General features: G+C 44.8%; 1 protein-coding gene across 1 annotated transcript in view; it reads left to right on the top strand.

Annotated features, from left to right (window-relative positions):
• Positions 1-12385: 12385 nt before the first annotated feature.
• The window catches only part of LOC138488707 (putative methyltransferase DDB_G0268948), a 67399-nt gene continuing 53250 nt past the window's right edge, over positions 12386-26534 (top strand). Inside the window, exons 1-2 of the mRNA XM_069615947.1 lie at positions 12386-12465; positions 17453-17581. Of these exons, the coding sequence (XP_069472048.1) occupies positions 12391-12465; positions 17453-17581 (204 nt within the window). The 5' untranslated portion in view covers positions 12386-12390. The remainder of the gene's footprint in view (positions 12466-17452; positions 17582-26534) is intronic.

Here is a 26534-nt window from a genome sequence, read left to right on the forward strand (position 1 = left end):
CGCTGCGGACTGGTCTGTACCCTTTGTGCCCCAAGACGATCCTTTGCTGCATGACTTCAGGGGCTTTCAGCAGGAGATGGAAAAGCTGTTCGCCCGTCGTACTCATGGGCAGGCATTAGACAACGAACTTCTGTCCCTACGCCAAGGGAATCAAGACCTATTAACATACATAGCCACGTTCAATAGACTCTTAGTTGAAGCAGAATGGCAGTGGAGAAGAGAACCACGTTATTTCATCAGGGGGTGCGGGGGGAGCTCAAGGATGTTCTCGCACAAATAGTGAACCCCCGAAAGACTGCTCAGAATTCATTGTCCTTGTTGTTCAACTGGATCATAGGTTGCAGGACCAAAGAGCAGATCGAACCAGACCGGACCCTCGCCCTATGTATGTGCGTTCAAAGGACAATACTACCCGAACAACGGAAGGTTCAGGAGAACCAGTGCAAATCGGGGGGTCAGATACCCCTTGACTAAAGCGGAAAGGGATAAAAGGAGACAGCAGCAGTTATGTCTGTACTGTGGAAGGTCAGGTAATTTCCTTAAAGAGTGCCATGTGAAGCCACCGAGGAGGACGGTTAGGGCCACTGACAAGGAAGATACCATCAAGGAATCGGAAAACTCCCCAGCCCGGCAAGTGTAGGGGTCCACTTGTCGAGCGAAGAAAGTGAACTACAGACCTCCCATTTTGCACTGTGGTCTTGATCAATCACCAACAGCCATCTTGGATGCACGCAGTAAGAGCGTACATAGACAGTGGAGCCGTTGGGAATTACATCGACCAGGATCTTGCGGCAAAGATGGGGCTTCCGTTACGCCCTAAATCAACCACCAACACTGTTACCACTATCGACGGCACGGAAATAGCTTCTGGTCCAGTATCCCAATGCACTGCAGCTTTAACCCTTCTGTACCAGGATGGACACCAAGAATCTATTGTTTTCGACCTCATTAAGGCACCACAGTTCCGGTTGATTTTGGGAATGCCATGATTGGTAGCTCACAATCCTCGAATCGATTGGCGAGCAAAAGAATTGACCTTTCCCGAGACTTGTGCCCACACATGTTATCGCCAAGAGAAACAACCAATAGACACCAGAACCTCTATGCTTGCGACTGTGGCAATCGGCACCCTACCAAGTGAATACCAGGACTTTCAAGATGTCTTTCAGAAAGAACAGGCTAATACCCTGCCACCGCATAGACCATACGATTGCCAAATCGACCTGATACCCGGCGCACAAATCCCTTGTGGGCGAGTTTGCGCACTCACGGAATAAGAAAACCAGCACCTGAAGGCCTATCTTGACCAATACCTGGACAAAGGGTTCATCCGTCCCTCGAAGTCTCCAGCAGCCAGTCCTCTATTCTTCATACCGAAAAAGGAGGGGGACTTGAGAACGTGCATCGACTTTCGCGCACTGAACCAGATTACCGTAAAAAATTGCTACCCCCTGCCACTGATCCCTGAATTGCTTGATCAAGTCAAAGATGCCCAAATCTACACAAAACTAGACCTGAGGGGGGCATATCACCTTGTTTGCATAAAACAGAGGAAAACCGCTTTTTGCACCAAATACGGCTTGTACAAATATCAAGTAATGCCCTTTGGCCTTTGCAACGCGCCTGCTGCATTTCAATACTTCATGAACGATATCCTACGGGAATTGATTGATGTCTGTGCTCTAGTGTACATCGACAATATCCTAGTATATTCCGCATCAAAGCAGGACCACGTTAAACACGTCCGATCTGTATTGGAGAAACTGTCAACACCAGCTCTACGCCAAGCTCGAAAAGTGCTCATTCCACGTCTCCGAGGTGGAATTCCTGGGCTTTATTCTCAGCCCGAATGGAATCCGAATGGATGTACACAAGGTAGATGCTATTCTGAACTGGCCATCCCCAAATTCATTCAAGGGGGTTCAAAGTATGCTGGGTTTTGCAAACTTCTACCGCCGGTTCATCCCAGGATTTTCGCAAATCGTGCATGCCATCACGTCATTACTAAGGAAAAGCAACAAAAAGTTCCAGTGGACAACAGAAGCCGAGGAGGCTTTCCAGGAACTCAAAGTAAGATTCACATCTGCCCCAATCTTACGCCACCCTCGCCCCGATCTCCCATACCTGGTGGAAACGGACACCTCAAGCATGGCTATGGGAGCCGTCCTCTCACAAAAGGACCCCGAAACGGGCCAGTTACACCCTGTTGCCTTCTGGTCACGTAAATTCACACCCCCTGAACTCAATTACGCTATCACAGACAAAGAACTCCTGGCCATTAAGTCAGCCTTTAAGGCATGTCGGCACTACCTCTTGGGCGCCAGACACACAATCACTGTAATAACTGATCACCGAAACCTCCAGTACCTAAAAACGGCAAAGGCCCAATACTCACGACAACTACGTTGGGCTCTTTTTTTTGCTGAATATGACTACGTGATTACATTTCAACCAGGGGTGAAAAACGGGAAGGCCGATGCCCTTTCCCGTATGGGGGTGGAAGAGCAAGGGTATCAGACCCCTGACCCCATAGCAATCATCCCGAGTGACAAGCTCCTAGGAATCACAGCAACCATAACACAGAAAGAATTACATGAAGAAATCCAAAACCTGATGAGTCCGGAGCAATTACAAGCATGGAGTGCACAAGGAGAACATTACATGATAAAAGATCAGTTGCCCTACTTCAGGAATTGTTTATTCTTACCAAACCAAGAACTACGAGAACAAGTCATGTCCAGTTATCATGATTCCTTGTTCGAGGGCCACCCCGGAATCGCTAAAACCCTAGCCAAGGTAAAACGAATTTATTGGTGGCCCACGTGATGTAAAGACATTATCCAATTCATCCTATCTTGTGGAGTGTGTGCTCAAAACAAGTCATCCAAGCAGAAACCGGCTGGGCTATTACAACCATTGGAAATCCCACCAGCACCCTGGCACACGTTGTCCCTCAATTTTATTACTGACTTACCACCCAATCAAGGGTTTAACACTATTCTTGTGGTCGTGGACCTATTTTCAAAAATGGCACATTTCATTCCTCTTAAGGGGCTCCCAAATGCTTCCACTCTGGCAAAGGTATTTCTCGAAGGCATCGTACGGCTCCATGGGTTTCCTTCAGTTTTGGTCTCAGACCGAGGTACTCAATTCGTACCTAACTTCTGGAGAAAATGCTGCTCTATGGCCTAGATCGACATCCGGCTATCCACCAGTCACCATCCCCAAACGAATGGTCAAACTGAGAGGACAAATCAGACGCTTGAGCAGTATCTGCATTGCATGTTACACCAAGCTGAAGGAAGCTGGTTCGACCTATTATGGATAGCTGAATATGCTTATAATAATTCCCTACACACCAGCACTGGGCAGACACCCTTTTATACCATGTATGGCAGGCACCCACGTACTTCTGAGTTGGACATTCCTACAACCCTGGAAATGCCAGCAGTCAAAACCTTGCACACGACCATTTCTCAAACCTTTAAAAGGGCAGCTGAACACCCACTTCAAGCTAAGAATCGCCAAAAGAAGTTTGCTGATCAACACGGAGCAAAGGCCCCCAACTACCAAGTGGGAGACAAAGTCTGGCTGGCGTCTAAACACGTGTCCATTAAAGCAGCCTGAACTTTCCGTCCAAGATACCTGGGTCCATTCACCGTCACCTCCGTGATCAATCCTGTGGCGGTCAGACTAGCTTTGCCGTCAAACATGCAAATTCATCCTGTGTTCCACGTGTCTCTCCTTAAACCTGTTCAACCTGAGACCCGGGTAGCAACGCCACCGCAGCCAGTAGTAGTCGCCGGGGAGCCAGAATTCGAAGTCAAGGACATCCTAGATTCAAAGTACGTCAGATCCAAATTATACTACTTAGTAGACTGGAAGGGGTATGGTCCACAAGACAGGACATGGGAGCCTTGTGAGTACATCCATGCACCTCGCTTGCTTAGACGATTTCATCAAAACCATCCAACCAAACCAGGACCAGACAGAAGAGTGACCTTGAGAGGGGCCTTGGGGGGGAGTGCTGTCATGATTCCTGCCCCTCATGTCCCCAGCCCTCCAAGATGTCAGGCTGGAGCCAGGCCACGATCACCTACATGGCCCTCAAGGGCCTCTCCATCCCTCCAAAGACCCACTTGGAGTCAGACTTGGCGCTTGTGGCACCAGACTCACTCACTCCCATATGATAACATTGGGGGTTGGACCTGTAGTGCATTGATGGGGACAAGATGGATGCCCCCACATATTCCGGTTCCCAGAACTGCATGTGCGGTCTAGTCTTTTGGGTGTGGTTCAGCCCAGAGGCACCTGGGATACCCAGAGACTATTTAAGCCACACCCAGGCTGAGAAACATGCTTTGCGTTTTCTGCACCTGCAGCGTGACACTCACCGTGTTCGGATCGGTCTCCAGTAGGCCTGCATCTTTCTTCTGCGCTCAGCTCCTGCAAGAACAAGAACATCATTAGGAACAGCCTTACCTTGCGGAGCTTCTGCCCATCAGTCATCGCTCCTTCTGTTCTGCGTGCATCTTCGGCAGTGTCATTCCCATCCCGGCACGCCGCTTCCTAAGGAAAAGGGAAAAGAACAGAAAAAAGGCATTAGTAAGCATTCTGCAAATCTTCGCTTATTTTTAAATACTGTACGAGCTTCAAACGCTTTACTGAATCCCAGCCGCTCTGGGGGAACTCTGTCTCCGGAACTTCTCATCCATCTGCAAGAGGGAAAAGACACTCCAGGTTAGCGTGGAAACATCTAGAGGCGCCACATACCGCGCTTACCCACCGCATTTGTTCTTCATAACCGGCATCCACGCTAAAAACGTCGCGGCACCTAAAAGACACAGAAAAAGAACTCAGTTCAATGCAAATACGAAAGGGGTGCATCGCGCATCGCGCTCTCACTCACCTTCAGCGCTACTCATTTCAGCAGCCATCTCCGGACGCCGGCCATCATCTAAGGAAGGAAAGGAACGAAGTTAGGGAACTGTTCAAAAGACTCATTATACTTACCTGTCGGACTTTTGCCAGTGAAGTAACTAGGCAGCAATGAGCCCGCATCAATCAGCGCGCCCCTGCCCTGAAGGCAGGACGGAGGGCACCCTATCCAAGAAAACAAGGTGAGCTGTGGATCAAAGGGAAGGTTTGGACCCCGGGGAAGAAGGGGTTCAAGCACACAGAGACAATAGGGAGTTAAACTCAACCAATCCTGTGTTTCAGGCCCAGTCTCCAGTCGAATAGCCTCCAGGGAAGGGTTCGAGGTCGTAAGAGGTCAGAACAGGCTGAGTGACGTCCCCGTGGATACCGGGTGAGCGTTACAATTGCAGGGGGAAACCTTAACTTCGGTGCTATCTCTCCTAATTTAAAAAGTGCTCCTATTCAATTGTGCAGTGTATATATTCTGGGAGAAGGTTAATTAAGTGCATTGCTTACATTTCTATTGTAATTATCACCCCATTGGTGATTGCTGCCCCATATTAAAATTGTGTGATTTCATTTGATTTTAAAAATAAATAAATATTGCATTTTCACCAACCAGCCTGGTTCATGGTCCATTGTGACCCGGGGTATTTGAAAAAGGGGGTGTGATATGAATTGTGTACCATCTCAAATTGAATTTGCATAAAATAAAGAGAAAGGCATATCAATTGAGCGCTACATCCTAGGCTGAGAACAAGGTGTGTCGCCTGATTGAAATCCTTAACAAAACCTGGCTACCAGCGTTCGTCCTTAATACCAAGCATGACATTTAATATATGCAGAATGGAACAATTTAGTTTGGAAATGGTTTACTATTGTTTGTTATTTCTTTCATTACTTATACGTTTTTATATTTAATGTGTTGTTCTTTCGCTCCAATCTCTTCCTTTCCTGTTTCCTCATTCTTCTCTTTCCCTGTATTTGCATCTTCCCATCTTTCTGTCTCACTCTATCTTTGTTTCTCACGATCATGACCTAGGCATTCCAGTGTTGTTTTCTCCTTTTTAGTTTGGGCTATTTGATGGTGCTTTAGCACCCCCTATAAGCCGAAACTATTGCATTAGAGAACAGATAGGGAGAAATGGCATATGAGGAGGGAGACAAAACTTGTAGGTGTTGTTTGGATATTTGTACACCCATTGACTAATCCCTAGGCCATTCCCACCCAGTCCCTGCCCCTCTCCGCCCAAGCACCTCCTTGTGGAACTGTATGAGCTTGCTTTAATCAAGCCTTAGCATGACACTTTGCACTCAGAGCAGTCTTCTGAGAGTTAATGACATACTTGGAGTTGTAAACACGCTACTGGTGTTATAAAAATGTCTTAACCAAGTCTGGCTTCAGTCACTCTATTTATAAGCACTATGCATGTCTTTCACAGAAGTCCTGTTAAAAACAAGCATTGGCAATGGCAACGGTTCTGGCTTGTGTATTAGGCATTTGCCAGGCACTGCTATTAGATGTGCATGAACTTGCACCATTTTGCATCTGCTATCATGTGGGCTACATTTACCAGCCCAACAGAAGTCCCTGCCTCACAAAACTGCATTTAGCAGTTACAGAAATAATGGCTGCACTGTGACGGCTGAGCACATATTCCTTTGCATCAAAACTGCGTTTTTAGCAGTTATAGAAATCATGGCTGCGCTGTGTATTCTGTGCACATATGGGGCGAGATGGGGCACAGACACCCTGAGAATGGCTGCACTTATTTTCTTCATGGGAATCCAAAAAGAGGAATTCAAAGGCCGCCTGGCTCAGAGCTGCAGCACTGGGAGTTGCAAAAACTTCAAACTGCCAAAGAAAATGTTCTATGTAAAATGACTTTGCACTGGTTCTATCTTCATTTTTGAACATCACCCAGCTTGGGTTGTAGTAAAACACAGCCATGTTCATCGATATTCAGGCTATAGACCAGCAAATGGGGGCATTCCTCGCTGAATGGCATGTTGCGTCAAGCAAAATCTGTGAAGAGCAGAGAAATCCATTTCAGGCCGTACGACCCGCGTTCACTCTTGCAACAAATTAACCTGTGTAGAGGACTTCAAAAAGAAAGCTTTTTCTCCCAGGCTATGCGTCAATTACAAAGAACAATATTTCCAGCATATTTCCATGCCCTGACTGATCTGATCTGTCAAGGCTTTTCTGAAAATGTGTGCCAAAGAAACCGTATCTTGTGAAATCCCCATGTAAAATTAGCATGTGTAAATTCGTTTTGCAAAGGCAGTGAAATAATACTTGTTAAAGCTGAAAATGTGAAATCATCCTAGATACTCGCATAGAAACAATATGCTATAGATGGAGCTGGGGTTGTTTCAGTGTATATTATATTTATTTACTAAAGACTTGGTTTCTGTGAAAGAAAGTAAGGAAGAAAATGTGTGTTTGAAAACAGCAGAACAAAGGGGCCTGGGCAGGAAATTCAAAGGCACTAAACTTTCATGGAAAAGAAATTTCCTCCACAAACTATGAAAGAGCCAAGGTGTGAGAATTCGCGACCTCGTCAGACTGACTGGCATGTCCCCCAGCAAGGGGCAAGGGGCAATGGACCAAAGGGAATCGGCACTTCACAGAAGATTGTGAATTCCTTGTGACACCTCCCCTCAGCTGCATCTGCCAGAATCAAAGGGTACTATGGTAACCCTGCTGCCCAGAACTGACACAGAGGGGGCAGGCTGGCTTTGGAAATTTTAAGGTCCGCCCTCCAGTGACAGATGCCATCCATTTGATTTAAAAGACTTTTTATATTAAAGCATTTGTTTCAGTAACCTAAAAGCAGCAATGTGTAATTAGGACCGTTTTAATGTAATTTGCGTATCATTAAAACAAGAGTATGTGGGTTATCCTAGCATGTTGGACAACAGTAAAAAGACATTTTTGGAGAAAGCGTACATGACACAGTTATGAAAGTTGATGGGAAATATGCCCGACATAAATAGGTTTCTGTGTATCCATTTGTAGAATCTTAGGGTAAAAATATTTTCCATAGATGTTGCGAAAGATTGCCAGAAGGACAAAACAGCATCGTACAAACTTGGGAGTTGGAACGGAATATTCCTTGTAAAATATGGGGTCTGCCTATTTGATTTTCAGGAGGCTAACAATTGTAACATAAGAGTTTTGTCTTTTTTTAAGTAAAAATAACTGTGGTAGAACAAAGCACATCATAAAAACACCCACACTAAAACTGATGTCACTTCCCTGGGTCCAATCTGCTTACAGGGAGGTGACGACATCCACAGACTGACCTATCCAATCTTAGAGGTATGTGCAGCCTAGTTCTGCCCACATAGTATAAATCCTCTGATGTCATCCGGTTTATAAAAGGAGGAAGCTTAGGGAGAGGCAAGACATTCAAGAATCATTCATTCACAAACCAACATCCAGAGATCCAGACATTCCACATTCACCCTGCAAGACTCCAATTCCAGGCCAGGGGTAGCTGATCCAGATCCAGAACCTCCTATCCAGGCAGAACCATTTATCCAGAATTAAACCCTACAAAAATCCCAATAATTCAGGGAGAAAGGAGGAAAGGCTGCAGACCTTTTGGGAGTATCCCATGACCAGACCTGTCGGTGCCCAGCTGATGCACCCGCTGTCCACTGAGACCAGACCCTAGTTGCCTCGCTCTGTCCCTAGGGGAGAGCCTCACTGCTGCACAGTGACCAGACCCTTGTCCCGCTGTCCAGAGACCCAGTTAGCTGTCCAAACTACCCAATTCAGGTGCTTTTTGTAAGTATCACCCCTCCCCAACATCAAAACGCTGCATACACCATTCCGTTACCTTGTCATTTGTCCAACCCTATAAGAAACCCTATAAGAAATCCTATAAGTAGCCTAGTAACTTCTTAAAATTGTCAGAATCTTCTGTGTGTCCTGTCCTTAGAAAAATCTGATTTAGTCTTCATGTGTTAGCGCAATTCTTTTTAATTTCAGTCCTTATGTAAGTCCTTAGTACTATTTTGAATAATTGAATTTTCCATAGAGATGAACGCGCGTGGATAGGTTAACCTTGCAAGTAACCTCCTCGCGTACCGCGTCTTTCTTTAAAAAACACCTAGCCACTAAAATATAGTTGAATAGAATAAATACTTTTCTAACCAAACCGAGTTGTCCGTGAAAGTGTTTCCTTTTAAAAATCGGATTTTTCCCTTCCATTTAAGAATCGCATACTGTCACCCATCAAGAGTCACCCTTTCACTTAGTATCATACCTGTTATGTGCCTTTGTCCTTCATCAGCAAAACCGATTCTCGATTTTGTCTGTTTAGATAATTTCTGAACATGTTTGCCTATTTTACACCTGTGAAAACGAAGAAATTGCAATTTTGCCACGTGTGATTCTTGCTGCACTGTTTTTCCTCCCAAAGTCGATTTTCTAACCTGTATGCCCCTTGTTTAGTATATTGCCTTGTAGCTTGTAAGTTTTCTTGCCTCTGTAGTACAGCCACAGTGCCATTTTGCTCATTTTTCAAGGGAGCTCCATCTGATTTTGGCCTCCCATTCAGGGGTGGTAGGTCGGATTTTCATTCTGATTTTTGCCTAGTATACCTGACTCCTTGCTACTCATCTCCACCCACACAGAACCTGGTTAACAGGGGTTTGACGGAGTGTTACAGGGGGAATGCCTAACTGTGGTGCCATTTGAAAATACTACCCAAAAAGTAATCTTGCTTTCATTCATTTGTGCATTGTGTATCTGTGACAAATGAGAGGCAAAAGAGACAACAGAGATGCAATCAGGCAAAGACTCTGGCAATATCAGGTCGCACAGGCCAACAAAGGGTTAAGATTGCTCGCCAGCTAAGAGAGAAAGACTGACAGGCTAATTGACCAATCCCTGAAAGAGTTAAGGGGAATGACGGCCTTTGTTTTTGTTTTATCTGGTTGCTAGGAGGCGAAAGAAGAGGAGTCCGGGGAAGACCGTTTGATGTGGGCGTACTGAGGGAAGAAACCGAAGAACGAAGGAGTTTTTAGATTGCGCCGTTGCGCGTTACAAGAAAGGGTAGGTTGTGTACCCGGTAGAGGTGACCGTTGTCGCCGTGTTTGTTTTTCCAGAGCGGCAGCGCCGTTGCACAGCGAGACGTCTGAAGGGGAGAGGTGACCGTTGTCGCCGTTTTTGTCTCCAGAGCGGCAGCGCCGTTGCGCAGCCGGGCGTCTGAAGGGGAGAGGTGACCATTGTTGCCTTGTGAGGGAAATGAGGAGCTGGTGCCGTTGCGCAGAATAAGGAGAGGAGTCGCACAACGTATCAGACGACCGGACTCGTCAGACTGAGGTATGAGAAGCAGCAGCGCCGTTACGCCATGCAGCCAAGCGGATACAACCTTGAATTTAGGCTGAAGGCAGAGCCGTAGCGAGTCCCGGTCAGCCGCTGAAGCAGACATACAACGGGGTGCTGAGTGGAAAAGAAGGTAGGAGCAGGCTTTTCTATAAACTGTACGGACACGGGATGAGTGCTCTGATTTAAAGACTATTAGGGTGGGGAAACCCACATTTTTAGGAGTACGTCCTAGTTGAAATACAAGGCTGCGACCGAGGGAAGAAACAGAACGTATGTTTTAAAGATGTCACGTATAACAGGGGCAAGTTAAAATACCCGATCTGAACATTTAACAAAAACATAATCAGAGACAAGTAATGCTGATACTATACAACAGAAAATCCTGTTTAATATTAGAGAAAACCCTAGAAAGCTCCAGGAGAGGACTAACTACTTTGGAAACACATGAATGAATGTTTGTGGTGAACTATCAGAGGGAAGACAACATCCTTATTAAAGAAAAGAAAGAGAAAAGAAAGCAAAGAACAATATAAACAATTTCAAGATCAAAAGAACTTACCTGTAGTTTTCCCTGCAATCCTCAAGGAAATCCTGTCCCCTTGAACTTGCAAAGTCAAGCCAAAGACGTATCCTTTTTCCAGTAGACCTAGAGAAAAGAAAAAATGAGAAACAGTTAATAAAAGAATTGGGCTCGCTTTTAGTCCAAACAAACTACTTAATGGCTAAGTCTCTTTTGTCCTTCAAACTCATTTAACTAAGTTATTACAGTATCTGATGTTAGAAGGTTAAACTAAGTGTATTATATCATTGTACTGTGTAATTAACACCACACTGGTGATTTCTGCCCTATATTAAATGTGTTTGATTTTATTCAAAATTAAAAATAAATAAATAAATATTTCATTATTACAGACCGGCCTGGTTCATGATCGATTGCGACACGGGGTGTACGTCAAGGTGGGATGTGAGATGGGTTGGCTGCCTTCTCAAAAATTGAATCTGAATGTAACAAACTTAAAAGCGTTTTTATTGTGTGCCGCATCCCTGCCAGTAGAAAGAGTCCTGGTCTAGAGTGTGCCGTAACTTTAAAATCCTTAACAACAATCAATAGCCAGTGAATACCACCACGGAAGTGTCTGACAAGTGGCTTTCCCATGCCTAAACTGTTGACATTGCCAATACTTGTTTCGATTGTGAAAATGAATTTCAATGAGCTCCCATTTGTGAGTGAAACAGTAGTGTGGGCTGTGAACGTTTGGCATGCAGCAGCCTCTTCCCAGTGTGTTTATGTGCTGGACACACTTTTAGACTATCTGCTTGTCCACTTCAATGGTCGACATCAAGCGCCATAACAGTGTGTGTTCGTGTATTTTTAATGTGTTTTGCTTCATTCTTTTGTGGTGCATCATGGATGCTACAGCCCTTGCTCTAATGTGCTACACAACAAATCAATGTAGAGCTCCGCCATAGGTTGTTCCTCTCCTTGACTGAACGCTTCAGTAGCTTGGCAGGACCTCATATGATGCAGCTGCATGTGTCTACTAGATATGTAGCCTTTGTGACACTAACCAAGCTACCAAAACCATAGATAGTATAATGTGTAATATTGGACCTCTGCTTTTTAACCAGCTTTTGGTTGTTGTGCACCTTAAGTGTAAAAAGAGTATCTGCATAGTACCTTTCACACAATATGCGCGTTTTGTTTAAACGTGTACTGCCGAAACCCAAATTAAATTCCATAAAACATAAAATAGGACAACACAATTTTCCCTGAAAAGAGGTGAGGCCGATTTCCTTTCAAAAGAGAACGAGCTCCTTTCGGAAGCCGTGGAGGAGCATTCCACAGAGTGGAGTAGATCATTCTGAAATCAGTTATTAAGTAATACCATTAAATTGGCAAGGGTCATGTCATCTTCGGTAAATTCCTGCTTTAATGTTTTAGTTTCCTGGCTGGGTGACCAAGGCTTTCATGTTGAGGCCCCTGGAGCATCCACACCCAGGCAATCCCACGCTTTCCGCACCCCGCCTTGCTTTGACTTTGCCTATAAATATATTTGCAGGGTGGCAAGTGGGGCACAGTCTTCCACAGAGCCTGTCATATCCCTTCGTACTCACCATCACTCGGCAAAATGCAAACTTTAGGCTCCGAGATCCGGGCTCACCCGGAACGCTTCTTCCCAGTGCCAGAGAGCTTTGTGCCAAAGGTAAGATGCGCCTTGTGAGACATGTGGTCCTACTAGCAATGGAATGGAATGCTGATCTTGGCCATTTACTAACACTTACAAAACCACATGTGTGTCTTGTTGCCCATTTACACGGGTTATATTGTCCAATCTGAAATCTTAAATGTTTAAGCGAGAGACTTCACTGATTTCCTATGTAAATTAGGGTAAACGTATGCACTCTCCACTTCGAATTCTAGGAGCAAGCACTGCCTAATACGTGTTGTTATTACCGGCTGTAACAGCACACATGTAATCAACCTGGGAAGGATGAAAGGATGAGTATGGCCAGCTGATATATGAAGCAGTACCCTTCAGGTTACACATTTTCTGCCGAACATTTTTGCAGGAAAAAGCTAATCGAAATTCTGTATTTTTTATTTGAGGGGTTTCCCCCAAAACCTCCTCCCCTAATTACCTATTCCCCACCTCTCCCCCCTACCCTTTCTATGACCTTACTCATCCATAGCTCACACTTATTTTTCGATATTTTTTTCGGGGCAAACAAAAAATGCAGCGAAACAAACGGGCGAAAAATGAACGTCGTACCCACTTAATTACGTCATGCTTACTTACTCAGGCCACGATTTTCCTCCAAGTCACGCGCAGATGGTCACTCAGATCAGTGTCACACTAATGTTGCACTGCTGCATTTCCCAGTACTGTCCTTCCTCATCCCAGTCCTAGCAATGTGAGGCAACCTGCTTCCTGGGAGCCCTTACTGCCAAGCAGGACTTTCAAATTATTTGGATTGGCCCCCAGAGAGGCCAGTCATTCTGGGAGGTATGTAGTATACCCCAGCCTCTCCAGCAAGGCACCCCCTGTAGATACAAGTGCAAACACTAGCAGTGGTGAGGGGGAATGGCACAGTGACGAGGAAGGGCAGGACTCAGATTAATGTAGATTACCATTAAATAATCAGGGCATTATCTTTGTCCCTCGTCCCAGTCCTGACATGAGGATTTACCAAAGCATACCATATTATGCATGCTGACTGGCACTGCTATTTAAGACACACATAATGCATGCATCAAGTGACAGAATTCAACAGAGCTGTGTCGAAATCAGTCATGTAGAGGGCCCTGTATGGCGTCTGTAAGAATTCACAAATGTAGAAGAAGGGGTGCGTGGCAACCCAACAGATAACAGCAATGGATACCCCGCAGCACTCTGATGCCCACGGTAACAAGTGCAATAGCTCAACAAAACAGGCATTGGCAATGCCAACAGTTTGGGCTTTTGTGCAGGCATGGGAAAGGCACTTGCCAGCACCGGTGTAGTGCTATTAACTGCCCATTGATGATAGCAGGTGCAATATGGTGCGAGCACCTGGACATCTTATAGCAGTGCCTGGCAAATGCCTAATACTTATACACAAGCCAAGACAGTTGGCTTTGCCAATGCTTGTTTTCAACCGGACTTCAGTGAAGGACGCACATGGTGCTTATAAATCGAGTGGCTGAAGACAGACCAGGTTTTGATATTTTTATTACAGCAGTAGAGTGTTTACAACTACAATTAAGTCATTAACACGCATAAAACTAATTTGGAAAAACCCTGGCAGGCCCTTTTAGTGCAACATTTGATGGCAACGCTTGAATAAAGGGTGCCTAAAAGGTTCCCATGAGGAGGTACCTTACCATACAACAATGCCCCATTAGATTCGCATAAGAACTTGAGAGTGGGATTCTTGGGACAATAGTAAGAATTTCACAAGAACTTATGTGACACCCAAATACTTATTGAATTCTTATAAAATCTTATGAATGTGAAGTAGGATTTATGTACAATCTAATAGGATTCTGCTAAGAACGTAATACGAAAATCAATAAGGCGTTTTTATATCAGGATTACATGTCACCGTAAACTTTCAAGTAGTTTTGCTTCGTTTGAAGGTTGAGTGGAAACAAATATACTACAAAAAAAGAAAACAGAAAACCTACGAAAACATACATACTTATTTTCATGTTGTCACTGATTTAGGGGTAAGCAGTGATCTGTGATAATGTAATGTGATTCTACTGGGTCATGTAAAGCTGCACTTAGATTGGACTACAATTTTGGGCAGCCTCTTGGCACAGAGTTTGGCAAGAAGACGGGTGGACAGAATATATGTGTACAGAGAGAGCGGCGAGTTGCGAGTTTTGATATTGTGATGTGTACAATCGCAAGAACGTGCTCTCTGTGTGCTTGCCAGCGCATAGGTATCTGGGTGAAGGTGCCCCGCTGACCAGTGGCTGTCAGGTAGGAGGTGAGAGTTATATTAAGAGTTGTTGCGAGTGTGGAGGACAAGGTGCTGGACCCCAGGGCACGCGATACGCAAAAGTACTGTATGGAAAAAATATGGGATGAGCTAGCCCTGGTTCCATGTGTTAAAATCGTGGCAAAAATGGCTGTGAACACAAACTATCGTGGCAAAAAATGCTCTGGTTTGGATGCTGCAATCCATGTAAAGGATGCGGGGGACACCCCTGCAACCCCATCCCCTTAAATGGTGTAATGGGGTACACCTTTAACAGGTCAAACCATGGCAATCTTGCCACGATTTTTTTACAGGCGATATTTTTGCCGCAATTTTTTTACTGCCGATATTTTTGCCGCGATTTTATCACTGCATACCCTAGCCCTTTGTCCTGGGCCTTCTTCTACTGTCGAGAAGAATAGTTGATTACAAATCAGTGATTAGATGAATTGCAAAATATCAGTCAATGATGGAGGCGTAGTTCACTATAAACCAGTGAGAGAACTACCATTACCATTAACTATAGTTATATCCAAAACGACTCCAGACCTGATTTACAGAATGTTTTGATGGGATTCCGCCATTTTAAAATGCTTCTGTGAATCAAGCCCTCCATGCTTACACAGGGTAGCAATGTGAATATGAACATTTGTCTGGGAAACCGCGTAATAGGAACATCTACTAACGCTAAGAATGGAGTTCAAAAGCTTAAAAATGCAAACATTATGATACATGAGAATTACGTTTTCATTGTTTGCCCTTAGTTGTTGGTTTGCTGAGCTAGGAACTGTCAATCACAGCACCATTATAGTTTTAACAGTTATGACAAATACTCATTTGAATGCATGCATTGCCTTGAATTCTGCAGTTCATAGGCACATTGGATATCTAGTTTCATATTCATTTATCTTAAATAGCTACAATGTGTGTATAGATGTAAACTGATTGGGACTGCACAAGTAGTAAAGTAGTGCTGTTACATAGTTCAAAAAGATGCATAGTATAATTAGATAGTATAATTACAGTAGTCAGTGTTAAAGCATAGTTACTTAGCTAGCATAGTTATAGTATTAGTACAGTCACATAGTAAATATACTGTAGGTGTATAGTTCGTAAAGCTATGTATTACCCACAAGAGATACATACTTTGTATAATTCTATAGTTAGCGTTTGTATACTGGTTAATATTGATAAATAGTTGCTTAATAAGTATGGAAATGGGGATAGTATAGCTGCATGCTACATAAGTAGAAAAGGTGGAAGAAGACAACTGTTCCTTTGTGATAACCCTTGTTCCAATCTACAGCATCTGGGAAATTTCCAATATAATGTGTAGGAAAGCACACAAAAATAACTGCAAACCTTGCCACTCTTAAATAAAAAAGGAGATGTAAACATTACTTTCTGCCCACAAATATCAATATCACACCAAACCCGTTTCGGCCAGTCCTAATATTTCTAGCATGATTGCAGTATCCACCAATCCGGTTATAGGTTAAAAGTTTGAATCAAAAGGTTCGAAATACAATAGGTTCGAGTACATTTGCTCGAAAACAAAAGGTTCGAATTTTTTGTTTTTTTATAATTATTTTTTTTTTGGGGGCCCCCCCCCAACCCCTGTTTTTGTGGTGAAAACCACTTTTTTTTACCAAAACCAAAACCCCCCAAAAAATATATAATTAAAAAAAAAATGGAACCTTTTGTTTTCGAGCAAATGAACTTGGCCCTATTGCATTCGAACCTTTTGTATTCTCACCTTTAACCGGACACCCACCAAATCCCACATCTCTGTAAAATTTAACCTGGAGAGTATATCCAATAGCGTACCAGTTCGCATTGGACAAAAGGGTACTTCTACAAATACGAACAGAGCTCAAATTTGAATAGAATTATTCCTGCAAAGAAAAAAATAATGATTAAGGCCATGCTGGTATAATGAAGGACGGATTGGGGTGCTAACTTGAATCTTGTTGCCTAAACTAATAATGTTGATACCTCAGCACGGGTACTAGAATAGCATCTATACCCTGTAGTGCTAAACAATAGGTAATTCAAAAGAATTGATGAGACTGTTTCTTGGGTGACTGGGTCTAACTTTGTTCTGTATGGTCGGTGCTTTCTTTAAAAAAATGAATGTGGGACTGGTATTCAGGTATTGACTAATTATGGGATCCCACCTTAGTTAGCGCCAATGTTTGTATATTGTTTTCCTAATGGTGTGATTGTTAGAACAGAATTGGGTTATGAAATTCACGTTTTGCTGTTCTGTCTCTGTGGCTGTGTCCTTCTCTGTAATGCAAATTTTTTCTTTGATTAATTTCGTTTATGTTACTGAAGGACAGGCCCTGAGGAAGCTTTTTAGCGAATCACGTCTAGGGAGTTGTTTCAGAAATTATTTTGGTTGCCAATTAACTATTATTAACGCATCTATTTTTTATGTAATACCTTCTGACTAATCAGTCCATACTAAAAAGATAATAACATTCCTTTAAAAATAGAACTGAATTATGTACAATTTGATGCAAACAACTCACTTCAAGGGAATCCAACAACTTACATTTTAAATGCTAGCGCATAGGGGAACTAGACATTCTCAGGAAATAATGTTTACTAACCTGCCCCAAAGATTCCTGTGCAAAGGTGTATTTGTGTAATTTGATATAGATTTTCTTTCCACCGATACAATGCAGGAATCACAAATGTGACAATTTGTTTGTACTCTTTCAGGTGTTGGCGAGTTCCAATGCGAGCATCCACTCCTTCAAGGGCCGGGAGCATGCGTCCCTCTACCGCAAGTTCAGGTTCGCCCCATCTCCAGATATCCCGCAAATGGTCTTCAATTACCTCAAGGAAAAGGTGAGCTCCAAAAAATGCCAAAGGCAGGAGGTGGGAAAATGGGTGGGGCTAGCGGGAAAGGAATGGCCTAATGCAAAATCACTTGGGCCCTTTCTAAATTGGTGGTTAACCTCTGATAGTCGCACTGTTCACAGTTTAACTGACCAAAAACAAACTATGGAACCCCTACACAGTGGAGTTTCCCCCCAAAATAATTGGTGTCCTTAAATGTTGGCATTCCATTGGGGGAGGGGAATTTTGGAAAAGTGCTCTTGAAAGGTAACATCATTCGAAACGCACCTGAACAAACACGTGGAACAAACTCTTACTCACACACACACACACACAAACACAGGTGATCACAAACAAAGAACTTCTCTTGTGGGACCAATATAACGATATGTTGTAATCATAAGACAGCGATATGTACCTGGTCCTCTTGTATGGCAAAAGGAAAGTACCGCTTTCTCCCATAATAGTCACCACTTGTTCTAAAAAGGAAAGAATGCTACAACGTACAGGGACCACCAGATCCTTCAAACAAGATACATTCCTGCCTTACCTTTATAAGCAGATCAGAGCCTCGATGGTCTCAACAGCACCCTTGAGTTTTGGTTTCCATTGCACCCCTTTTCATTTCTATTGCTCCCCTCTGCATTGCTCGTTACTCCAAGCACTGGCGACTTCGCTTACTCTTTTTGGCTCCACCATTTGTTTTGGCAAGCTGCTACAAGCATTAATTTCCTTCAAAAATGTTTCCCCAGACACCATTACTGATAAATATATTACCTCCTCGTCCGTCTTTCTTGTCACACAGTCCTTAGTCTATCAGGAGGGGACTCCTCACCTGGGAGACCACTGCTTCACAAGCCCCCTTAATTTAATGTTTTGCTCTTCCCATCTTTTTATGCCTCCTCCTTGAACCTGAGTATGAAACCACCGCAGACTCACCAGACTTTCTGTCAGGGCCGGCCTTAGAGAAGAGTATGCTGTGCGATCGCCCGGGGTGCCATTAGCCCCCCAAGGTGCCATTAGCCCCATGCCATGCCAGCTCGGGGTGTCTTTTAAGAGATCCCCCCGAGCTAGCCTAGTGGGAGAAGGCGCAGCAGGCACCCTATTGTTATAAAATGGGCCCGTGGCGAAAGCCTCAGCACCCTGTTGGGATGATTTCCTCCCCGCTATGACGCGGGAGCCAGGTGGTTTTCATTAGCGCCCTATTCCAGTGATTAACTCCCTGTCCATGCCCCGGAGCGGGGAGTTAAAAAAATAAACAGGCACTGACCAGGGGCGCAAGGGGATGGGGAAGGTGCCACATTTTTCTTAAACCACTCGGGGCTCTGCCGCCACTAAGGCCGGCACTGATTCCTGTTTTTGGTTAGCAAGCGGTTTAAAATCGCAGTGGGTCTCGGGAGTGAGGGATGTCAAGGACTGTGAAGAGGAAAACATGGACTTTGAGTAAAGAAGGCAAGTAATAGGCCCATTACCACACGAGGGAAGCATTAGGGAGCCTCTCTCTTAAGCAAAGGATACTTTCTGTTTCATAGCTAAGCTGGCCACGATATTGCTCAGTGGGATGATGCGTTTACTGCAAATATATACGTGCAATTTACAGATGACAGGCTCGTCATTCCGACAAGGCCAATGCAGCTTTTCATCATCAGATTGCTCAAATGGGTACCATTAACTTGATTATTAGTTAGACCTATACTTGGATACCACAGTGAGTTAAACAAATAGGCTTTTATCCTTGAATTCCCAGGCACTTAACAAAAGCTTGTGTTGTGAGTTTGTGAGTGACATCGGTAAGTGAGCAATAAAGATTGCCCACGCTAACAGCTCAGGAAGTCTTCATTCTATTAAAGACAAGGAGGCGAGCATTATGCTTATCTTTCTTTATTTGCTGCCACACCAGCACTTTAAAACTTTAACTTTTAATACTTGCACATTTATGCTTTTACAAAACCACAGTTATGGAAAACGAAAATGGGCCAGTTTAAATGTTTAGTCTCTACTTCCATGTCCACTGCAATCACCAGGGAACTACAAGTCCCATGAGACTAAGGTCTCTGGTAGTCCAAGCCTCTATCCTCTGCACCTATCAGAGGGCAGCTTCCTGTATAAGAACCCCTCTGCCCAGGTCCTTTCCTCTTTCTTCATGTCTGGCCCTTGAACTTAATTGTCTTTCGCCAACAAAGCAATCCTTTCGGGATAAACTGGTAAGGATCCTCAGAACTGTAAACTCTACGGTCAAACGTGACCAACTTGAACTGTTATTAATCAATTTCTGAGAACATCTTCACCCGGCAGTTTTTTGCTCATCTCCTGTAAGGAATGGAGAGTATATTATGAGGGTGGGAATGAGCAACGGTGCTACAAAGTTAACCACATGACAATGCAAATTGATGCCTTGCTATTCTGGGTGGGATATAATGCTCGCCTCCTTGTCTTTAATAGAATTAAGACTTTGTGGGCAATCTTTATTCTATGACAAGACAGAAGGTTCGCATTATGCTTGTTCAACGTTATCCACCACCATACTTGGAATTTCGGATACAGGCTCAAAATAGAATGTCTTGAAGGTTGACTCAGAGGACCAATCTGCTGACTTCATAATGTCTTGTAGAGACACCCCTGTAGTAAAAGCCTTTGAAGCCATCGCCCTCCTGGCCGCATGCATGCCAAAAAGAGACAAGTCAATCCCTGCCCAATGCATTATTTCTCTCACCCATCTAGCAATGGTTGCTGACGCTACTGCATGATAGGGCTTCCTGCACGCAATGAGTAGCTGGGACTCACCCTGCGGCCTAAGGTGCGCTGTTGCTTTCTCGTAATCCTTGATACATTGCGCTACGCAAAGATTTGTATTACTTGTGAAGTATGGGTAGTCAATTACTCTAGAATCTGTCTTTGTCCTTTTAGTAATGGTGAATGATATGCCATCTGGATAGAATATTTTCCTATCAATCTCAAGAGCTTTGACATCAGACACTCTCCTACAGGCCGTAAGGCAAAGTAGCATGGCTAGTTTTCCTGATAACTGTGATCGGGACAAGTTCTCGTTATCAGGCCATCAGAGAAAGAGGCGAAAAAGTCTCTGACATCCCACAACACTTTGTATTTGGGCATAGGTGGTCTTTTGAGCTTCATCCCCTTGAGTAGTCGCAAGACTGCTGGGTGTTCGCCTACGGCGCTCCCTTCTATTTCCTCATGACCCGCAGAAATGGCTGACTTATAAACTCCCACCGTTCTGAAGGCGCCGCCTTCTTGAAACTTGAAAGCTAAGAAGTTGAGGACTTCTACTAAAGGGGCTGAAACGGGATCCAACCCGTGCTCCGAACACCATCTGGACCACCCGTTCCATGCCGCACTATAGCTCCGAAGGGTGGAAGGCACCCAGGAGTCTCCGAGTTGTGAAATTCCTGGCAAGTCCCATCTTTTCCTGAAACCCTGCATGCTATCAAGTGTAACGTGTCCGCTGTTACCAGCGGGTGAGGTTGACCGGACGGGTCGAGAAGAAGGTCTGGGAGATGAGGCACTATCCTCGGAAAATCCGTCGAAAGTTCCATCGCTACTGGAAACCAAGGCTGTGCCTTCCACAGGGGTAGCACAATCACAATCTCTGCTTGGTCTCTGCGAACCTTCGCTAGTGCTCTCGTGATCATAATGAATGGCGGGAAGGCATAATGTACTGCTCCTGTCCATGGTTGCAGGAAGGCATCTGTGCCCGCTGCATCCGGGTCTATCCTCCAGCTGAAGTACTCTGAAGTCTGGGCATTCAGTCGGGACGCAAACAGAGCTAGGTTCAGGGGCCCCCATAGATCCTGTTATCGCTGGAAGACTTGGGGATGGAGTTTCCAATCGCTGGAGTCCACAAGATAACGTGAATTCCAGTCTGCTACTTCATTCTGCTTCCCTGGTAAATATTCTGCAGATACGGATATTCTGTTTTGGAGACAGTAATGCCAGAAATTCTTTGCTAACTCGGCTAGCATTTTGGATTTCGTTCCTCTTAATTTGTTTATATATCGTACTGCGGAGATGTTGTCCATCTTGAACAGTACGCAACATTTTACCTTGTCTTTCATAAAAGCACGCACTGCGAAAGAGCCCGCTAATAACTTGAGACAGTTTATATGGAGGTGTAACTCTTCTTCTGACCATTTCCCTCCTGTCTGCACGTGCTCGCATCTGGCTCCCCAGCCTGACCTGCTCGCGTCTGATTCTACTACCAGATCTGGGGCATCGCCAAAAATGGCGCGACCGTTCCAGGCTTCCATATTTTCTAGCCACCAGTTGAGCTCTGTGAGAGCTTCGTGATCTAGAGTCACTAATTGATGGTATCGAAGGCCCCCTTGTAGATGTTTTATTTTGAGCCGTTGAAGTGCTCGATAATGAAGAGGTCCCGGAAATATCGCCTGAATTTATTTTGAGCCGTTGAAGTGCTCGATAATGAAGAGGTCCCGGAAATATCGCCTGAATGGAGGCTGCCAAAAAAGTCTGGCCAGTTTGCGCAGGGAGATAGTCCCTTTCGCTAGAACTGCCCTGAGCTCTTTCTTGATCGCTCTCACTTTGTGTCCCAGGAGTTCGAGAGACGCTTTCACTGAATCTATTGTAAAGCCCAGGAATTCTATCCTCTGAACCGGACGTAGTTGAGATTTGTCTAGGTTCACTAGAAACCCTAGTGAGGTCAGAAGCGAGAAAACCCATTGGACGTTCTTTGTTAGAGTAGACTTCTCTGGCCCAAAGACGAGAATGTCGTCTAGATAGATGATGATACGAATGCCTCTTTCTCTGATGGCTGCTGCCACCAGTTTCATGAGCTTGGTGAAAGCCCAAGGAGGACAGGCCGAAAGGGAGACACGTGAATCGCCATACTTCTTCCTTCCATCGGAAGCGCAGATATTTCCAATAAGCAGTCGCTATCGGAATAGTCAGGTATGCGTCCTTGAGGTCTAAGTGAGCTAGCCAGTCTCCGGAACGCAGAAGGTCTCCGAGAAGATGAATCCCCTCCATCTTGAAATGGTTGTACAACACCCATTCGTTTAAGTCTTCCAGATTGATTACTGGTCTTATTTTGTCCCCTCTGTGAACTAGGAACATGTTGCTGAGGAATACAGGACCTCCCTGGAATTTGCGCTCTGTTGTATTTTTGCTTTCTAATTTGCTGAGTTCGCTGTGCAGGAGCGCTGCTTCCTCTTGCGCCATAAATATGGGCCTAGGTTCTGTTCTCTGCACGGGCGTACCTATAAACTCTATCAGTAGACCCGCAACTGCTTGCAGCACCCATGCATCGCTTGATAAAGCTTGCCATTCGCGCAGGAAGTGGAGGGTTCTTCCTCCTACACTCCAACTTGCTGTACTCACCGGCTGCAGCCCCTGGTTGCCTGTAAGAACCTCTTCCTCTGCGGCCTCTATGGAACCTCAATCTAGCTGGGATGAAGGAGTATTGCTGTCTAGAGTCCCAGTACTGGGCGTGTTGATTCTGGGGCCTTCGCTGAAAGTTATAGCGACCGGACGAGCGACCCCTATGTCGTCCGGTTCCGGCAAAAATTTGCCCCAGAAAGATTTTCCTGATGGAACTCTGGGCCTTCTCTAGTGCGGAGAAAGTTCAGACAAATTGTGACATTTCTTTTGCAAACGCCTCTCCAAACAACAGACCTTTGGCACCTTCGCCTTCTTTGTAGGTGGCTAGGTCGCTCAACTTGTTGTCTATTTTCAATAAGATTCCTCTTCTCCTTTCTGAAGATAGGGCACAATTGGCGTTGCCCAAGAGGCATACTGCCCGTTGCGCCAGTTGCCTAGGATGGACGCGTCCACTGGAGTACCTGTATCTTTCGATTTCTCAGCGAGGTCCATAATTTTGGCTAATGGACCCGAAATGTCTAGGAGCTTGTCCTGATATCCCCTCCAGGCGCGTTCTACTCCTTTTCTGACGTCTTGAGATGTCTTGGTTACAAAAGCGACCATTTTGGGGTCTAAGTCTGGCGTCTCTGCCAGTTTATTCGGCAGCTCTGGTCTAGGGCACTCAGATCTCATTCTTGATCTCACCTCCCTCCCCAGTGGCTTTCTAATATGCTGAGCCATGTATAGTGCCACTCTAGGGGAGGGTACCCATTCCGACGACTTAGGGTGCCGGATAGCCTCAGGGTCGAACATGTCTGCCATGTAGTCTATGTTCTGGGGGTCTTCTATATCTTTACTGATGTCTTCCTCTTCCTCACCCCCTTCATCATCGGGCGAATAGCCCTCATCGTCTTCCCCTAAATTGTACACCTGTGGGGCAGGGGGTCTATCCTGGCCATCTCTCTTCTTTGCCAGAAAAGCTTCTTTAAGCCTGGCGACAGGGTCGCCTATCACTTGGGGAACAGTGTTAACCCTTTCAGAGTTGCCCAGGGGGGGGTCAAAGAGTCCTTGCTCTTCCGGGCTACCTTACACCCCTTTTTCTCAACCCCTTTTTGGGGGTGTCCTGCTGACGTTCCTTCCTCAGGGCTACTAGCTCGTCTTTTCTTGGCTCTGATTTGTTTCTGCTGTTCAGCCATTATCATTTCCAGAGTCTCCAGTCTTTTTGTGATAGGCTGCACCGCCTGTGAGACAGTCTGCTTCAAGTCTCCCAGTACCTTTTTAAAACTCTGTGACAAGTCATATTCCTGATGGGAAGGATCTTCTTCCCACTCTTCTTGACTCCACTCTGGGGAAGTGGATGGAGTGTTAGTGGGGGTGCCAAATTGAGCCATATTCTTTGTGTTGACAGGGCCAACTGCGGGGAAGTCAGCAGATGAAGGCTCTTATGGTTCTTACACACGTGCTGTATTTTGTAGCAGTGTGTATGTAATCCGCTTATTGCGAATTATAACGTTTTTTTTTTTTTTACGAATCTGGAGCTCTGAGTAGTCCACTTCACTCGTTTGCGGCTGTATGCACAAAACGAGCGGAAGCTGGACTCCCAGGGGAAGCTGGGAAACTTGGACGGTACCTGCTCCCCTGGGTCCTAACGGTCGCCGTGTTCGCCGGTGTCGTAATGAATCCAGAGAGAGCGGGGCTCGGTGGCCAGAAGCGGGCGGAGTTGCTCGCGTCTCCGGCCCCCGCTAGCTCTCCATATCAAAACACATTTGTGACGCGCTGAAAATAACACACTGCGCAACGCCCACACTTTGCGCCAAGGTACACTTGAGGAGAAATGAAAACTGTTAGCAAGCGTGCGAGAATGCAAATGTTGAATGCTCTACTACTTCACATGAATTCCAACTATCATACAAATCTATACGTGACTAAATTCAATTCTATAACCAATGGTAGAAAATGATGTCATTTATCTCAGGCAGCAAAAAGAAAGAGGAAAGGACCTGGGCAGAGGGGTTCTTATACAGGAGGCTGCCCTCTGATAGGTGCAGAGGATAGAGGCTTGGACTACCAGAGACCTTAGTCTCATGGGACTAGTAGTTCCCTGGTGATTGCAGTGGACATGAAAGTAGAGACTAAACATTTAAACTGGCCCATTTTCGTTTTCCATAGCTGTGGTTTTGTAAAAGCATAACTGTGCAAGTATTAAAAGTTAAAGTTTTAAAGTGCTGGTGTGGCAGCAAATAAAGAAAGGTAAGCATAATGCGAGCCTCCTGTCTTGTCATAGAATTAGAACTTCAGGCGCACGCACTCGCGCCGTTCACAGACGTGTTTATCCAGGCATATCAATGTACAACATCTATTTTTAGCCAAAGGGCATTTACAAAGACAGGAGCCTGCTTTTTAGAGCAACAGAGCGCATTTGGCCACGGTATCCTTTCATAGTCGCAAGAATAGTGAGATGGTGCCCGCAGAAGGGGAACAGACTTAAGGTAGTGCTCCAGAATGGAAATGGGACGCAGACCATTCCCCCTCCCATTGACATTCCATCTAGCCCGCCTGTCTCGATTTGTCTCCACCAAACCACATCTATCTTGGGCACAAGGACATGTTGGCGGGCTAAGCAGAGATGCCATGGATTCACTTGGTATAAACTCCCCTTTTTCCCTCAGGAGAATCTTTGATGCGCCCTTGTGGTATTTGGGGCATTTACGGGCAAAGTGAAAAGCATGCATTTGTGTATTGTCTTTTGACAGGTGTACGTTATATACTGACAGATTTATGCTGCATACTGGGATACATGCACTTCGTATCTAAGCCTTACAGACTGAGGGTGGGGTCATAAACACAGGATTATGGCTCACCCACAAGTTATTGACAAAGCCCAAGGCTACTAACTGGGAAAGGGTCCTTTTCCCAAGTGATCCTGAGCCCTGCGGAGGTCTGTAAATATTTTAGTACATTGGGCTGTGCAAATAAAAGAGAAAGTGAATGATTTTAGCCTGTGACTCAAATCAGAATGTTTGGAAATTAAGTGTATACACGAGGTCATAGATTGCATTCCAAGCGTTTTGATTGGCTCAGAAATGGTCTATAATGAAATACTTGAGCTAATGAGATGAAACTGCATAGTGAGATATATACATTTTATATTGAAATATATACACTGTAATATGAGTTTCAAATATTTGATACCAAGATGTGAACATACTGTATTTTCTGATATATACAATACATATATATTATAGTGTGGTAGTGTCTGCACTATAGTTAAGGTGAGTACTGAGTACCACATGAAGTCAAAAAAATGAATTGCTAATAACTTTTGATAGGTACAACGAATGTGGCTGAAATTCTGCAGACAATGTTGTACTGTCCAGTAGTTTTTTCAATATTTGATGGAGAAGTGGGTGCCCCTTCTCCCAAAAAAATAGAGCTATCTCTCATGGTGCTTTGCAGGATAGAGGCTTTTCACAAATGTAAAAGGTTTGAAAAAAACATTATTTTGACAGCTATAGTGGGTATGGGGTGAAAAATCATTAGCCATGGCCAATGGTTAGTGGCCTGGTACAGTGTTAAACAACAGAGTGGGCATGGGCGAAGGCCAGCAGTGTTCTAAAATATACAGTGGGCT

The sequence above is a fragment of the Ambystoma mexicanum genome, chromosome 9 (genome assembly GCF_040938575.1).
Source record: "Ambystoma mexicanum isolate Mex_15411 chromosome 9, UKY_AmexF1_1, whole genome shotgun sequence".
Classification (NCBI taxonomy): domain Eukaryota; kingdom Metazoa; phylum Chordata; class Amphibia; order Caudata; family Ambystomatidae; genus Ambystoma; species Ambystoma mexicanum.